General features: G+C 38.1%; 1 protein-coding gene across 7 annotated transcripts in view; it reads left to right on the plus strand.

Moving 5' to 3' along the window:
* Nucleotides 1-478: 478 nt before the first annotated feature.
* Nucleotides 479-18,273, plus strand: part of RBL2 (RB transcriptional corepressor like 2) — a 77,443-nt gene continuing 59,648 nt past the window's right edge. For 3 of the 7 annotated variants that reach the window (XR_011437306.1, XM_070262941.1, XM_070262940.1), the window contains exons 1-8: nt 480-870; nt 3,078-3,208; nt 6,007-6,207; nt 9,423-9,487; nt 12,759-12,887; nt 15,110-15,270; nt 15,362-15,426; nt 16,317-16,503. Coding sequence is in view for 6 of the 7 variants with exons in the window: in XM_070262941.1 (XP_070119042.1) it covers nt 631-870; nt 3,078-3,208; nt 6,007-6,207; nt 9,423-9,487; nt 12,759-12,887; nt 15,110-15,270; nt 15,362-15,426; nt 16,317-16,503 (1,179 nt within the window). In the remaining variant the exon portion in view is untranslated. Of the gene's footprint in view, nt 871-1,575; nt 1,708-3,077; nt 3,209-6,006; nt 6,208-9,422; nt 9,488-11,157; nt 11,747-12,758; nt 12,888-15,109; nt 15,271-15,361; nt 15,427-16,316; nt 16,504-18,273 lie in introns of those variants that run through there. The other 4 variants (XM_070262942.1, XM_014738347.3, XM_023636990.2 and 1 more) reach the window with 3 other exon arrangements.

Below are 18,273 nucleotides of genomic sequence, written 5' to 3' on the forward strand. Positions count from 1 at the left end.
GGAATAAAGCTAAGCCAGTTGAGGGACTGAGGATAGTAGAAATATGTCACTTACAGTGAACGTAAATTTGCCCTATGGGAAAAAAAAAGAATTACTGCTTTGAAAAAAATCCAATAATTATTTGAAAAGCAAACATAAAATTAAATCATAGGAAAGAACTAGAAATTAGGAGCGACGACGAAATTTCTACTTACGCATACAGGCCCTTGCTATTATTCTTATTGTTTTAGATAAGGACACCCAGGTGACGAGTATTATTTCTGGGGACACCTTGGACCTAAACCTTCATATGTCAATGTTTCTTGGATGCCTGGTCTTCAATACATCCCTGCTGAATCGTATTACGATGGGGAGGTAGTAATTAACACGTACAGACGCTGCTTTTATTTCAGCCCGGGGGGACTGGGCGAGCTGATTTTTTAAATATGATTTTTGACCCCCGCGGGCCTCCGGCCTGAACTACATTTCCCGGCAGGCCGTGCTCAGAACTACGGGTGCCTACGTGAGGTCCAGCGCCGTTGGCAGCGGCGCAGTCGCCGTGCGGGCGGCGACAGGCGGGCGCTTCGCGGTTTGAATGGCTGCGGGCCCGGGCCCTCACATCACCTGAGGACCGGCCGCCCAGGGTGCGCTATGCCGTCGGGAGGCGACCAGTCGCCGCCGCCCCCGCCTCCTCCTCCGGCGGCGGCAGCCTCGGATGAGGAGGAGGACGACGACGGCGAGGCGGAGGACGCAGGGCAGCCGGCCCGGTCGCCAGCCCCTCAGACCCAGCAGCGGTTCGACGAGCTGTGCAGCCGCCTCAACATGGACGAGGCGGCACGGGCCGAGGCCTGGGACAGCTACCGGAGCATGAGCGAGAGCTACACGCTGGAGGTACGCCCGGCGGCCGGCGAGCGCCTCTCGGGGCCGGGTCGCGGCGGGGACGGCCGCGCCCGCGGGGCTGCCCCGGCAGGCCGGGCTCCGGTCGCCGCCTGGAGGGGGCGGGGACCCTCCGCGCACCCTCGTCCCGGGAGGCTGGGTTTGCCAAGCCGTCTAGCTGCCGCAGGGAACCCGTCTCGCGGCTCTTCCCTGTCGGCTGCCGCGGGGGAGCCCCTTGCCCTGAAGGAGCGCCGCGAGGCTGGGGTCGTGCCGGGCTCACGATGACAGAATGCAGCACCTTTGGGCAGAGCGCACGGGTGCGGCCGTCCGGGCCGTCGGAGGGGGCGGGGCCCTGCGGGCTCGGGGGGCTCCGGCGGCCCCGGGAGCTGCCCTGCGGCCGGGCGCCTTTGTCCGGGCGCGGCGCCGTGGGCCCCCGCGTGCGGATTCGGGCTGTGCTTGGGTCTGTGTCAACAAAGACGGACCGCCCCGGGCCAGGGCCCGGACTTCTGCCTCCTGCGTAGACACTCGCCCCGTCCGTCTTTTAGGGCCTTCTGGTGAGCCCAGCCCTTGCACAGGACGCTAGTAGTCGCCGTGACTTAGGCGTGTTCCGTCCCTCTCTTCCGACGGGCTTGCCGACGAGAAAAATGGCCATTCCAGCCAGTGAGGCTCGGCTCTGTAGGCGCCTCCCCTCTGCGGGCCAATGGGAAGTGACGCGGAAGTCGGGATGTTTATCCGCCGTGCGCCGGCCTGTGGGTGGCATTTAAACTGGAGGCCCGAGGATTTTCTTAAGTTGTTGTACAGTTTGTGGGAAGAGGAGGGCAAATGGGCTCAGAGTGAGGAGGCCGAAGCAAGGTATTAGTTGACTATAATTGGGTGTTTTTGCGTAGGGATCAATCACTAAGGTTATTGTAAATTTATTCTTGCCTTAATAGAAGTTTAATTGAATTTCTTCTCCCCATTGTTATATCTACAAAAAAAAAAAAAAAGAAAAGAAAAAACAAGAAAAGCGACTGATACAGTGGCTTTGGAATCTGACAGACCTGGGTGACTTTGGACAATTTACTTAACCACTCCAAAACTGAATTTTGTGATATGTCAATTTGAAATATTTGTACCTACCCCACAGAGCTGTTCTAAAGGCTAAATAAGGTAACGTGTAGTTTCTGGCACATGAAGCCCTCATGTAGACGGTGCTTTAGAGCTGACAAAGCTCTTCATATACTTAGGCGTTCGGGCTGAATGTTCCTCTGTATTTCTCGGTGGTCCCTGTGGTCAGGCAAAGAGAAGGACTGTTTCTTGGTGATGGGCGTAATTGCCTCCAAATAAGCTCTTTTTTTACCCTCAGGATGATCCTGTAAATTAGATAAAACAAGTATTATCACCATATAGTTGTGATGTTTCAACTCATAGAGGTTAAGTCATATGAAGTCAGTGTATAAGCAACTGACAAATGATAGACTATTAGTAAATTATTTCTGAAAACACGTCTGATGACTCAATTTTTTTAAGACTTCGATCTCACATTCTTAGCTCAGTTTACCCAATAAATGAATGAATATTTCGTCACTTATCACGTATTTTTTAATCACCTCTTCTTTGCCAGACAGTGTTGTAGGTGCGGGGGATGGAGCAGTGAACAAAACGTAAAAATTCCTGCCCTTGTGGAGCTTGTAGTCAGGTATGCTGTGAGATAATGTGGGATGTCAGGCTCATGGAAGTGTACAATGGAAAATAAAGCTCAAGTGGTATTTAATACAGAATACCGGTTATAGAACTTTATCTTTGATTTCTTGTATTTTCTGTGCTTTATACTTATAACTCATTTAATTCTCACAGTCCTCAGATGAGAAACTTGAGCCTCTGCGACTGTTAAGTAATTTGCCCAAGGTATTCTGCTCTCATGTTGGGACTCCCAAGGCACATGTCCGAGAGAGAGCCAGGTGGAATCTGTATTGCCTTTTATGATCTGGGAAGTTACATAGTATCACTTTCACCTATGCTATTGGTTAAGACAGTTCAAAGTAAGGGAACCCAGACTCCTACCACTGAGTGGAAGAATGTCCATGTCACATTATAAAAAGAACACATGGGATCCGGCCATCACTGAAATTACAATTTCTCACAAACGTATAAATAACACTTTCAGTTTAAACACAAGAATTTTTTTATATTGAAATATATGTAGCTCATTAGCTAAAAGTCAATTTTGTTTTATTTTACAGGGAAATGATCTTCACTGGTTAGCGTGTGCCTTATATGTGGCCTGCAGAAAATCTGTGCCAACTGTAAGCAAAGGGACAGTTGAAGGAAACTATGTATCTTTAACTAGAATCCTCCGATGTTCAGAGCAGAGGTAACTATGTTAGAGTTTGAAAAGTAGTGTGACTAATTGAAAATCATCATGGTGGTATTAATTCTCTTTGCTCATCATTTTCTGAGCATTTGTACCTATGGAGTACTGAATTTAGAAGCTAGGTCATGGTTTTTCTTTACCACATCTAAGTTAGTGTCCATTATATTTTACTTCTTTGGTGAGAAATATTTAAATTTTAAGGTATTAAATTACTATTTACTATTAAAGGTTTTGATTCATCATTGTGATTACAAAGGGAGAAGTCTAAATAAGGATATTGAGAAACTTTAGGAAAGCTTTTTCTTTGCTTTTTTTTTTTTTTGAGGAAGATTAGCCCTGAGCTAACTGCTGCCAATCCTCCTCTTTTTGCTGAGGAAGACTGGCCCTGAGCTAACATCCGTGCCCTTCTTCCTCTACTTTATATGTGGGACGCCTACCACAGCATGGCTTGCCAAGCGGTGCCATGTCCACACCCAGGATCCGAACCAGCACACCTCGGGCCGCCAAAGCGGAACGTGCGCACTTAACCGCTGCACCACTGGGCCGGCCCTATATGGTATTAAACTTTGAGCTACAGGTACAGGACTTGTAACTTAGTATAAACAGTACATGTAAATACTTCTCAGTTTCCTGTTTTGGAGAAAAGCGACACTATTATAATCAATTATAGAAAAAGTCAAATAATGTTTTAAAGAAGAGGCAGAAATTGCTTTTTCTGTCTGTTGTGTAATTGAATTGATTACATTTATTATTTGTGCCTTTGGGTGAATTTTCTCTTAGGGCTTATTAAAGATTGGTGGGAAAAGGATGTTTGGCAATTTAGGGAGAAATACCACTGTCAAAATTTATGGACCTAAGGGTTTAAAAAATCACTTACTGGGGGCTGGCCCCGTGGCCGAGCGGTTAAGTTCGCGTGCTCCGCTGCAGGCGGCCCAGTGTTTCGTTGGTTCGAATCCTGGGCGCGGACATGGCACTGCTCGTCGAACCACGCTGAGGCAGCGTCCCACATGCCACAACTAGAAGAACCCACAACAAAGAATATACAACTATGTACCGGGGGGCTTTGGGGAGAAAAAGGAAAATATAAAATCTTTAAAAAAAAAAAATCACTTACTGTTAAAATAATTAACAAGAAATGTAATATTTTAGCCGTAGTCTGTTTATTAACCTTGAACTCCATCCTGAGTTATATTTAGGCTTCAGAACAAGGGGCAGTGCATAAAGAGTTGAACACCTGGGCTGTAAACCTGCAGAAGTGAACTTAAATAAGATGCAAAAGCATAATCGTTACCAAGAAAAGAAGTGAAGGCAGAGTAATCCACTTAAGTGATGGACAAGGAACTTTAGAAGCAAAGGTCAAATTATGGAATCATGATTATAAGCTATAGTAAACTAAAGTTATCTAACATTTTAATGCAAGTAATACAATCCCAGGCTTCAGTTTTATTTCCATTTCAAAAACTCAGTTTTTATCTTTAAATTTTTACCTATGGGTTCAGATTATTTACTTTTCTGCCATAATAGACTGATGGATTAAAAACAAAGAGCAGATTGGGAGAAGATATTTACAATGCATATAACTGACTAAAGATCAGTATCCAGAATTATATCAAGTACTACTATCAAATGTTTAAATAATTGACAAACAGCAACTAAAAAATGGGTAAATAAAACAATTTCACAAAGGCCAAAACTCCACATAGCTAATAGATATAGGCAAAGATGTTCAGTCTCACTAGTTACCAAGGAAGTTCAAAGTAAAAACAAGATAGCATTTCATTCTCATCAGTAGGGGAAATTTGAAGTCTGGTAAATACCAAGTTTGGTCTTTATGTGGGGAAACAGGACCTCTGTATTGCTGGTGTACGCTGGTGAGAGTATAACTTGGCACAATCACTTTAGTGGGAAATTTGGCAGTATCTAGTGAAATTGAAAATGCACATTCTCTGACTCAGTAATTCTACTTCTTGGGGTAGTTTCTAAAGAAACTGTTACATACCTGTACAAGAATGTGTTCATTACAGCATTTTTTGTTATAATGAAAAATTAGAAAGCTCAACTGGAGAATGAATTTAAAAAATCATGAAAGTTCATATGAAGGAATATTTTTAGCAGTTAAAATGAATGAATTAGATCTACATATATCAACATTAATCTCAGAAACATTATTGAATGAAAAAGCAAGTTGCAGAATGCTACTTACAGAATGATACCATTTATATAAAATTTTAAAACCACACATACAAAAGATACTACTTACTGTTTATGGATACATATATATTCGTATAGTAAACATAGTAAGTACAGTAAGTATAAAAACAGGAGTGGGAAGGGTTCAGACTAACTTTAGAATGCTGGTTATCCTCTGGGAAGAGGAGTGGGGAATGGGATTGGGAAGGAGTACAAATGGGAACTCTGGCTGTTTATGTGGAACCTGAAGCAAATATGGCAAAATTGATTCGGTATGTTAATATTCGTTAGATCTGGCATTTGGGTACATGAATGTTGGTTATGTTACTCGGTTAATTGTTAATTATTTATTTTGTATTTTTATATATTTCATAATTTTTTAAAAACCCACAGGTAATCTCGGAAGAAAAGTAGATTAAGAAGATAAAAGAAATAAACCAATCTGTAAGAGATTAAGCTAGTCAGAGGCACAAGTTGTGATTTTATATCACTGTCTAAATGTAATATAATTTAATGAGTTAATTTTTGTTTACTTTTAATTACCTATATTTATACATTTACCTTTGTGTTAATTATGAAAATATGTCATTTTTTATTTTTAATATCAGCTTAATTGAATTTTTTAACAAGATGAAGAAGTGGGAAGACATGGCAAATCTACCCCAACATTTCAGAGAACGTACTGAGAGATTAGAAAGAAACTTCACTGTTTCTGCTGTAATTTTTAAGAAATACGAACCCATCTTCCAGGACATTTTTAAATATCCTCAAGAGGAGCAGCCTCGTCAACAAAGAGGAAGAAAACAGCGGTATGTTTTTATATTTGTTAGTCAGGAATACACATGTCTGTTTGTGCTACAGTGTTGATCCCTCAGTGTATTTTGCTAGTCTTAAAAAACAAATGTGATTTCATAATCTGTTTCTCCAGTAGCTTTCTTTTAATAATAACTTCTTGCTTTTCATGAAGAATTTGACTTCTTTCAGATTGCACAGTGTATGGGGTCTTTGTTTACATAAACTTTCCCTTTTCGTGTAAGCAACCAAAAATACAAAAGTCAGACCTTAGATATGTTACCCCATTAGCCACCTTAGGTATAGAATTTGACTACTTAATTTTCTATTATTGACCATATTCATTATTTCTGTTATTTTCTATATATAATACCTATCGATTATTTCTACTATTTAACTTTTATGTCAAACTGAGTAATAATCTCCCTGAAATGGCTTCTCTATTTTGATGTTTACAGCAATCAAGAGTAGAGAAACTGAATTGGGGAGAGAATAGGGGAACTGAAACTATTAGGAATTTGTGCTTTCTGATCATGTCTGTAAAGTCTATACATTTACTCTGGCTCAGTGTTTTCCATCTTTCCCGATAGATAGGGGCAGTTATGGGATACAGATTCTCTACCTTTATCATGAAAGTTTTTTTCATAAAGTAGAAGTGGGAATTTGTTCTTAAAATAGAACTTGAGGGGCCGGCCCCATGGCCGAGTAGTTAAGTTCGCATGCTCTGCTTCAGTGGCCCAGGGTTTCGCTGGTTCGGATCCCGGGCACGGACCATGGCACTGCTCACCAGGCCATGCTGAGGTGGCGTCGCACATACCACAATTAGAAGGACCTACAACTAAAATATATACAACTGTGTACTGGGGGGGCTTTGGGCAGAAAAAAGGAAAAATAAAATCTTTAAAAAAAAATAGAACTAGGAAAACATTGACAAGAAAAGTAGGGGAAAAGGAGTTATTATAAACGAATGAATAATGTTTGCTTCTCTTTCAATATAGAAATTTTCCCAAATTGTGAAGGATGTTTACAGTGAGTGAGCACCTTTTAAAAATAAAACAAACTACATTTTTTTATAGTTGACCCCACTGATAGGGAAGCAGCTGGTCTAGTTTGCTTGCAGTTTTGGGGAATTGGCTATTTACGATTAAGAATTTAAAGTTTGGATAGAAGCCTTGTTCCAAGTCTGAGTGAGGCTCATGTGATCATTTATAGAAAGATATGGGATATCTTCTTTTTTTTGGAGTGTTGTAGAAAATGATTTCTGATTGTACTTGCTTTGATATTTATTAGGGTTTATATACTACCTAATTCTAATTAAGAAAATTATAAGATAACTTTATTTAAAAATTTTACATTTATGTCACTTTGTATGCTTTTTAATAGTACTTTTGACTGATAATAATAATAATGATGTATGCCATTTACTGAGCATTTATTATGGGGCAGGAAATCTTCTAATACTTAAACATGTATTTACTTCAATTAATCCCTATGACAACTTGATGAAGTTAATACTGTTGTTACAGCTGGGGGAAAATAAGCCCGTGAGAGGGTAAGTAGTTTGGCCAAGGTCACACAGTTAGTAAGTGTGGAGCCGTTATTGAAACTCAGGGAGTCTGCCTGCAGAACCCACGTGCTTCACCACGACTCTGTACTGCATCTCACCACACCAGCCTTGAAAGTTTGTCACTGAGTATTTATTGAGAGCTTACTGTGTGAAGTACTTTATTAGGTATCATGTAGGTCACAAGTATTTAAAAAAGCCAAAAACCCACAGACGCTGTCTTTTGAGAGTGTACAGGATAGTCAGGGAGAGGAGGCATGTATAAATGCAAAAGATAATAGAAGTGTAGGACTTTTGTAGGCAAAAATAAACCCCTCTGTGTGAGCCAGTCAGGTAAGGTTCCATGGAATAAGTAGAATAGGTCTTCAACAGTGTGTTGGATTTTCCTAGGTGAATTTGGAGATATAGAGCCTTCTATGCAGAGGATAAAGAATGAAGACACTGAAGCAGCAAAGCAAGAAGACATTTGGCTGAGTAGGTTAGGTTTGTTCTAGAGTTATAGAGCCAGTTTTTATTTTAATTTAATTTAATTTTATTTTATTTTGAGGAAGATTAGCCCTGAGCTAACATCTGCTGCCAGTCGTCTTCTTTTTGCTGAGGAAGACTGGCCCTGAGCTAACATCCGTGCCTATCTTCCTCTACTTTATATGTGGGATGCCTGCCACAGCACGGCTTGACAAGCAGTGCGTTGGTCCACGCCCAGTATCCGAACATTTGAACCCTGGGCTACCGAAGTGGAACGTGCAACTTAACTACTGTGCCCCCAGGCCGGCCCCTAGAGCCAGTTTTTAGAATGACTTCAGTGTTAAGCTAAAAAGTTTGAGTTTTATCTTGTTAGACATCAAAGCTAGATAGTTTATCACATGCCTGTGGTAGGAGGCTACTTTTAAAGCAGGGCGCTGACATTTAATCCTTGCCATGGACTGGTGAATTAAGTACAATATTATACCCAAGTAGAATAATCTTTTAGCAGATGAAGAGACTAAGGCACATGGAGAGCAAGTGTACGTAACTAATGACAGTGCGGGAACTAAACCTGTCTCCTTTTTAGAATAAGGCTGTCAGGATGTGGAAATAACAGATGTCTTATCTAAACATTGGCAGAGGTTTTGATAGAAAAGCCAAGCTTAAAACAGGTCGGAAACTCTCTTTAGCAGACGACCTGGCAAAATACAGCAGGAAATTCTTAATGATAGAAGTGTGAGGAATTATAGGAAGCCCAGAATTTACATTAAAAAGTCCTTTTGTGACTGGCTATATTCTAGAATGTCTTTAGGGAGGAAGGGTTTAGAGTTAATCAGCTAGGATAGGGGGAAAAAATTGGGGAAATATCTAAGTACGTACCTGGGTCTTAAGGCAACATTAGCCTCGCTGATGCCATCAAAAGAACTGTTGTTACTCATTTTATTTTCTACTGTATTTATCATGTCCTCGAAAAGCTTTTATAGTTCTTCAGAATTTTCTTCTTTCCGAGATGAACTCTTTCCCTGGCTCCCAGCTATTTCCTTATCAATATTTAGTTGGAACAGAATTTCTTGTACATTATACATGTGAAGTGAATCTGCTATCACTCCCTCTAACTGTGGGTTTTGTTTCTCAATTTATAGTCATTTGTGATGTCTTTTTCTAATTCTTCTATTATCTCATGACTTTTTTCTCCCCCCAAAGGCGACAGCCCTGTACAGTGTCTGAAGTTTTCCATTTTTGTTGGGTGCTTTTTATATATGCAAAAGGTAAGAAAAGAGTATTATTTATTTAGATATTAGTTTATTTAAATGTTCAAGTACTGCTTTTGTTAATCTGTAACGTGTATCAGGAAAAGATTCTTACTGAAAAATTTCTCAAAGGTTTTAATCCCAGATTGTTTTTAAAGTATTGGCTTTTCATAAAAGAATCTTTTGATTTTCTTTACAGTATCCAAAACTTCTCTTATTAAATGGGAAATCTTTTAATTTTGTTCTTACACAACATCTTTTCCATCCAAAGCAATTATTCTCCTGAATTGTGGACTGAAAACGCCTTAGTGTGTCTGTGCCAGTATCTTGAGCTGTGTTTTTCATGAGACATGTGTTGTTTAGTTGAGTGGGACTGATCATCCTCAAAGTAGATCAGATTACTTTTTGCATTTTGTTCAGATAAATGTGCTTGATCATATTTCTTTACATACAATTTATTTTCTCTCCCTTCTCATCTTATTTAACCTACCCAAGGTTTGCATTCAGTGAAATATATTTTTGTTGTATTTTTGTCCTCTCTGTATTTCTATGTAGAAATGATTCTTAGTAATCTAAAGAAGAAAAGAAAGTACAGTTACATAAGTTACGTAGCTTTTTTCTATAGATGGGTAGAATGCCTTTGCCATTAAGATAGCCCAATAAAATGCAAAGTTAAAATCAAAGAATCATAGAGCTAGAAAGAGTTTTATAAATATAAGATATTCTCATTATTAGGTCAACTAACCAAACTTATTTACTTCAAAGATTAGGCAACTGAGGCCCAGAAACTAGCTGCTAGAAACAGAGCTAGGATTTGAATCCAGATTTCCTAGCTCTTGGTTTCATGCTGGATGTGAAGACCTTCTAGCAAGTATGTGTCACTCCCTTGGTCTTGAGGTTTGGTTTGTCTGATTATAGTTGGTCCTTTCTAGCTAGTTAGAGAGCTCATCCTTTTTTGCCTGAGCTGCATGCTTGATTGAAAAGAAAAATCTTTCTTCTGTCAAAAATAAGCTGTTATTTTGCTTTTTATCACATTGGCATGTTTCTTTAGTGGAGGTGAAGGTGATGTGATCGGTGGCATGAAATAAGGAAACTGTTTTCACAGTGGCTGCAACAATTGCTGCCACTTTTAGCTTGCTGTGGCTGGGGTTATATGTGATATTAATCTTGTCATTTGATTGTGGGCAGGTATATCTGAATTGTAGGATTTTTATCTGTTTTGTTTATGTCTTTTATGGTGTATTTGTACTTGGGAGTAAATGTATTTGGTACTATATAAACTATTAAAAAGGAATTTTATCATTCTTAGATTTTGGTCTCATTTGTTCAACTTGGGTGGTATACTTTTTGTCTCTGCATTTAACTCAGTGTTTGAGCTTTATCTTATTATTATTAGTTCAGTCTATAATTATTTGATCTGAAGAGACTTTGTCCTCTCACAGTCCAGCACTATGATCTTTTATGATTCACTAAGATCTTTTCTAATAGAGTAGTTTAATTGGTTTTATTCAGTTCTAGTTATTTGAGGGGAGCTGTACTCTTTTATAGCCACCTTTCTCATGACTTTCTCTGCAACATGTGGGCATCCCAGATTATCTCATTCCTGATAAGTAGCCAACTTTTTGCCTGTTATCTCTGTTGACTTCCTATGTCAAGTACACACCAGTGACAAGTTTGGGCTTGTCATCATGAAGGGCTTTGTGGCCTGAAGACCAATAGGTGCCACTTCCTGTTTCACATGAGATCTCAAATCTCATTCCCGATAAATAAGTCAACTCTGGAGGTTAAATAGGTTATTTTTGTTGATTGCAAGATAAAATATCTCACGAAGTGAAATTTATTTCTAAAGTCAGGATTTGACATGTAAAGTATATCATGTTAGGACAGTCCTGGAGTTTAAATTAGCTTCTGATCTTCAGGGGCATTTTAGCTTTTTGTTGGAAGTTAGATTGCTGCTGTTTTTTTCCTTCTATGGCAAGTTCACACCAGTGACAAGTTTAGACTTGTCAGTGTGATAGGCTGCTTTGTAGCTTGAAACCAGTAAAGTGCCACTTCCTGCTTTACATGTGAGGAACTGAGTATATTTTAATATTAAACATCTTTACAGTGGAACTAACGAAAGTTAGTTTGGTTATTCAAGGCAAAGTTTAACCTATTAATTGTCATTTGCCTTTCTGGCAACAGAAAAATACTTTTTTCTCTTTAATTTAATTTAAGTTGATTTCTTGAGTGTTTGCATCTAGGCGAAAAAAGAGTTACTTATCCTGGTACATAGAGGTAAGTGGTAACTTTAGAGGAAAGGAGAGAAAAAAGCCTGAAACAAAGCAGTGTGAGAGAGAGAGAGAGTGTGTGTGTGTGTGTGTGCACATTTGGGTGGGCATTAAGTGTGAAAATATTGAGGTTTAGAAATAATTCTTCAGATGTATGTTAGCTATTTAAATTGAATTCATCTGATGTTATAAGAATGTGAAATTAATATGAAGCATATATTTGCAGTGTTTAGTGAAAAAAGGGATATGCTTAAAGTTATAAAAAATCTGGAAATATTTCTTAATTTCTAAGAATAATAAAACTGTTTAACTGCCTGTAAAAACTGTTTTACATGTTGGACTTAAACCAGCACTGGAGAAATGACATGTCTATAGATTTAAGTTTGGGTTTCTTTTTTCTTTGTTATGAAGCATCAACAATTTACTCCTGGGATATTAGCTCTAGAACTTAAGTATCTTTCATGGTTATCCTATTGCATTAATTTGTATAAGCTTATATTACTATGTAGAAAAGTATTTAAAATGGTACTGTTAGGAGTCTGATTATAGCTTCTGGTCTTTTTAAAGTACATACATTAAAAAAATAATGATATGAATCATTGTTTCAGCTGTTCCTGTCTAAGTATTTCTATTAGTTTTCTTGGCAGAAAAATATTTTCATACAAAACAATTTCTTACAGTTTGAGATAATTTATGAAGTTGTTTCTGTTCAGAATTTTCAAAGGAAAAACCAATGGTGATAAAATTTTGGTCATTTAATATTAGGTATTTAATAAATTCTTAGTTAATATTGAGTGAATGAACAGCATTTTTAGTAAAGTTTTGGCTTTCGTTAAACTCTTAGAAATTTATTAAACTATGAGAGTAATATTTCAAAATGTAAACTTGTCAAAACATTTTATGTAGCTCTTGAGTCAGCTTTGTATAGTGTTGTATAATATTTTAACTAAAGAAGAAATTATTTTTAAAATATTGTAAAGTTAATTCAAATTTAACTCTTCGTATTTATAATTCTGTAGGTAATTTCCCCATGATTAGTGATGATTTGGTCAATTCTTATCATCTTTTGCTGTGTGCTTTGGACTTAGTTTATGGAAATGCCCTTCAATGTTCCAATCGTAAAGAACTTGTGAACCCTAATTTTAAAGGTAAGTTTGTAAATCAAAGCTTACTGGACAACTCACATTTCTACATTATGTTTGCTCTTGGGTGTTGTAGACATAGTACAGGTTTCCCAGCATCAGGGAATCTAAGTGCTTTGAAAAGCTCGATTGTCATGTTATCCAGAGTACTTATGACTAGGAGTTCAGCTCTCTGTAAAAATATTTATGGAAAGAGCAGTTACAAATATTGTAAAGTTTAAGTCTTAGATGACAACTTGAGAAGTTTCTGAAATATGCTTAAGAAGAAGAAGGGATTTAGCAATTTGGAGTAGCAAAGATGACGTTAGAGCTGATGGTATTTTTCTACATTGTCAAGCTTCTTGCTTGACACACAATAGGTCAACATGGATTTACTGAAAGAATCTTCATTTCACTTTCTTTCTACAGAAGAGTAGTAGTTATGGTTCTAAAGTAAGTAAAATGAATCTTTAGCTCTTAAACTAAAAGATGTATGGAAATGATAATTATTTTGGCAATGTGTTTGGAAGGCTTTTAGGTATGTAATTTCTATGAATGATGTATGGTAAGAGACCAAATTATGATTTACAAAGCAAATATTAAAAAATATTTGTAGAGCTAGTATATAATGCTACCATTATTTGAATAATACCATGGTGTAGGGTTCTGAGTGTCGATTTTGGGGTGGCTATAATGAGATTTTCAGCTTGTCTGACTTGACGTAGATTTTTAAAGTTAGTGGAGTTAGTTACTTCAGTCACTCCTGGTTTGGTAAATGTAATGTTCTTTGTATTCTATTTTTCTCTCGTTTCCTTCCTAATTACCGTTTATATTTCTATATAGATGCTTCCCTTCATATTTCTCCTCTTTCATTATTTAAAAAATATATTTTTTCTTGCACTGGGTCTAGGGCAAGAATAAGCTATGAATTAATAGGATAAATACATCTAATATAATTAAATGAAAGCATATAAACAGCATATACTTTGAACAGTAATTTTTTTCCAGTGGTAGTTTTTATTTGAATGCAAGGCTTATTTGCAAAGTTATGTTTTATTTTTGCGTGTTTTAGACATATAACAATATACTAAAATTGTTTTTGAGTTTATAATAGTTTACATCAATGTGAGATTTCACTTGTACGTTATTTCTTGACTATCACCACATAAGTGCTCCCCTTCACCCCCCGTACCCATCCCCCACCCCCATCCCCAGGTAACCACTGAACTGTTTTCTTTGTCCATGTGTTTATTCATATTCCACATGAGTGAAATCATCTGGTGTTTGTCTTTTTCAGTCTGGCTTATTTCACTTAGAATAATTCCCTCCAGGTCCTTCCATGTTGTTGCAAATGGGATGATTTTGTCTTTTTTATGGCTGAGTAGTATTCCATTGTGTGTATATATATATATATATATATATATATATACCACATCTACTTTATCCAATCATCAGTTGATGGACACTTGGATTGTTTTCCATGTCTTGGCTATTGTGAATAGTGCTGCAATGAACATAGGGGTGCATATGTTACTTTGGATTGTTGATTTCAAATGCTTTGGGTAGATACCCAGTAGTGGGATAGCTGGGGCATAAAGTAGTTCTACTTTTAGTTTTTTGAGGAATCTCCATGCTGTTTTCCATAGTGGCTGCACCAGTTTGCATTCCCACCAGCAGTGTATGAGGGTTCCCTTTTCTCCACACCCTCTCCAACATTTGTTATTTTTAGTCTTAGTGATTATAGGCATTTTAACAGGTGTAAGGTGGTATCTTAGTGTAGTTTTGATTTGCATTTCCCTGATGATTAGTGATGTTGAACATTTTTTCATGTGTTTATTGGCCATCTGTATATCTTCTTTGGAAAAATGTCTGTTCATATCATCTGCCCATTTTTTGATTGGGCTGTTTTATTTTTTATTGTTCAGTTGTGTGACTTCCTTATATATTATGGAGATTAACCCCTTGTCAGATATATGATTTACAAATATTTTCTCCCCAAATTTTCCTTTTTTAACCATCTGTACTTACATAATTGAAATCTTTTGAGTAGTGATACACTTTACCTCTATTTGCTATTTTTGAGGTATATTTAAATAGAGTTAAATTAGGCCCGTATATACTATTTCCTATATGCTCATATGCTAACTCATATGCTGATTATACTCTCTATTATTTATATTTTAGTTTATTACAGTTTGGTTTATTGAATGCTACCTGATGTCTCTGTTCTATGATTCTATACATCATAGGCCTGTCTGAAGATTTTCATGCTAAGGATTCTAAACCTTCCTCTGACCCACCTTGTGTCATTGAGAAACTCTGTTCCTTACATGATGGCCTAGTTTTGGAAGCAAAGGGAATAAAGGAACATTTCTGGAAACCTTATATTAGGAAACTTTACGAAAAAAAGGTTTGTAAGTAGTAAAGAAGTAATGTGAAAATACTTTCTGGGAAAAAATTTTATTAATATGATGACTTAAGGATCTTTTCTTTCATCATAGCTCCTTAAGGGAAAAGAAGAAAATCTTACTGGGTTCTTAGAACCTGGGAACTTTGGAGAGAGTTTGTGAGTATTTCTGTTATAAAACCGTTTTGGGGGCTGGCTCTGTGGCCGAGTGGCTAAGTTTGCGCACTCTGCTGTGGCGGTCCAGGGTTTGGATCCTGGGCGCGGACATGGCACCGCTCGTCAGGCCACGTTGAGGCGGTGTCCCACATCCCACAACTAGAAGGACCTGCAACTAAGATATACAACTATGTATGGGGGGTTGGGGAAGATAAAGCAGGAGGAACAAAAAAAAAAGAAGATTGACAACAGTTGTCAACAGGTGCCAATCTTTAAAAAAAAAAAAAAACCGTTTTAATGTTTTAAATTATATACTTAAGAAAGTTCAGAGTTTACTCTTTTTATTAATTATACCCTGGAAATTTAGAATATGTTTTGTGAGACAATAGAGGGAAGCAATAGGAAATTCTATCAACTGTTCATCTAAGCACATGTTTTAAAATTTATCGAAAATTGTATGGCTGTTCTTTAAAGCTTTAACAGTTGAGCTTTTGGATCATAATTTTTGAAATAAAGAAATTCTTTTGGAACCATATAGGAGAAAAATGATGATATAGAAGTACTGAGGTCTTCAGAGGTGCTTGGAGCAACCAGGAAAGATAATTTAGCTTCTCACCAGAAGCTGCACCTAGCAGGCAGGTTGGTACAGTGTACACACCCTGAAACACTGTCAGCAAAATAGACTTACTGTATGATGGAGGAGCATAGTGTAGCAAGCTTGCGATTTATACTCCTCAGTTTTTATAATTAACAGTGATCCCACTAAAATTTAACTTTCACAAAATTGTTAGAACTTTTAGTAGTTAAAAAAAGGAAATAACTAAGTGGCTTAAAACATTAACTGAAATGGCAGTTCTATGAGTGTACTTTTTTGCCTTTTTTTTTTCCTATAGTAAAGCCATCAATAAGGCCTATGAGGAGTATGTTTTATCTGTTGGGAATTTAGATGAACGGATATTTCTTGGAGAGGATGCTGAAGAGGAAATTGGGACTCTGTCGAGGTGTCTGAATACTGGTTCAGGAACAGAGACTGCTGAAAGAGTGCAGATGAAAAACATCCTGCAGCAGCACTTTGACAAGGTGAGTGGAGCCATGCCAGGAGAGGGGAAATACAGGAGCAGCTGTGCCAGAAGAGTAGAATTACAGGAGCGGCCATGCCAGAGGTTCTCTCTTATTTTGGTAATTGTGTGTGTGTGTTTTACTTGCTTCCAATACAAAAAAGAAAATTCCCATCATACTTAACCTTAACTGAAAAAGTTATCTCTTATGTTTACTGATTTAATTTTTCTCAAAATCAACTTTCAAAGTTTTTGGTTAGATCTGAGAAAAAGAATTTAATATAAATTTAAATAAATGTATCATGCTGATTGATAATTGTTGGTTTTGAAAAGATGGGCTAGTGATATACAGTCTTTACATATTGAATATAGTAGGCATTTAGAAAATGTTGATTGACCTGAATTGGTGCCTTCTTCTAAGAGACTAGAGGATTTGAGAATCTGTAGTTTTTAAGAAAATTCTGTTAAACTGAGTTTCAGGATCGTGTGGTGTTATTTCATGCAGACACTTACGATGATGGAGACTAAGAGTTTTCCTTCAGTTTGTGGTGTTCACAGAAAATATTCAACTGCTGACAAGTGCCTCCAGAGGCGGTATGGATAATTCCAAGGGGTAACTCACCTGTAAGACCAGACTTAAGATTAGTTTACTTATTCATTCAACAAATATTTTAAAAGTCTTCTATATGCCAGATTGTGTCCTGGACACTGGGGATACATCAGTGAACAAAACAGCCATGAATATCCTGTTTTATATTCTAGTGTGGGGAGATGGACAATAGATAACCAAACAAGTAAATATATAGCATATCAGATGCTGGTAGTTGAAGAAAAATAGAGTAGTCGTACAAAGGATTGAGGAGAAGGGAGAATGGATGGGTCTTGAACTATTGTAGATAGGGTGGTTGGGAAAGGCATCTCTGAGGACATAACATTAACAGAGACCTGAAGTAAGTGAGGAAGCAAGTTGTGCAAATAGCTGGGAAATGTATTTGAAGCCAGAGGAACAGCAAGTGCAAAGCCATGAGGTAGGAATATGATTGGCTTTTTGGAGGAACAGTGAGAATGTCAGTGTGGTAGGAATAGAGTGAATAAGGGAAAGAGTGATTAAGAAGTGAGGGGAGAAGGAGACAAAAGGCACAGGCAGACCACATAGGGCTTTGGAAGCCTGTATGGTAAGGATTCTTGCTTTTGCTCTGATGGAGAGGAAAGCTATTGGGAAAGTGTTAGAGAGAACAGTGACTGACTGATTTACATTTTTAAATGTCTTGTGGGGAGGTGGGATGGGGGTGAGAGTGAAAGTAGTAATTAAGAGGCGATTGCGATGATTCTGGTGACAGTTCATGGTGACTTGGATCAGAGAAACGGTTGTATCTGGGTTGTATGTTGGAGATAACACCCACAGTATATCCTGATGGTTTGGATCTAGAGTGTGAGAAAAAGAAAATCGTGGTGACTCCAGTTGGGTAAATGGTATAAAAGCTAAAGTTCTTACAAATGCCTGTAAGGTCTTCAGTGATCTAGCCCTGCTACCTCTCTGAATTCATCTCATACCACTTTCCTCCTCACCCATTCCATTCATGCCACATTAACCTCCTTTTTTGTTCTTCAGCTATAACAAGCATACCCCCAACTCAAAGCCTGTGCCTTTGCTGTTTCCTCTGCCTAGAACATGTTTCTTCACAATATTCATGTAGTTTACTTCCTCACTTCATTCAGGTCTCTCATAACTTGACTCCTGTATAAAATAAAACCGCTAATATCCTCCCCAGCCCCCAGGACTCCCGTTCTC

This window comes from Equus caballus, chromosome 3 (assembly GCF_041296265.1).
Source record: "Equus caballus isolate H_3958 breed thoroughbred chromosome 3, TB-T2T, whole genome shotgun sequence".
NCBI classification, from domain to species: Eukaryota; Metazoa; Chordata; class Mammalia; order Perissodactyla; family Equidae; genus Equus; species Equus caballus.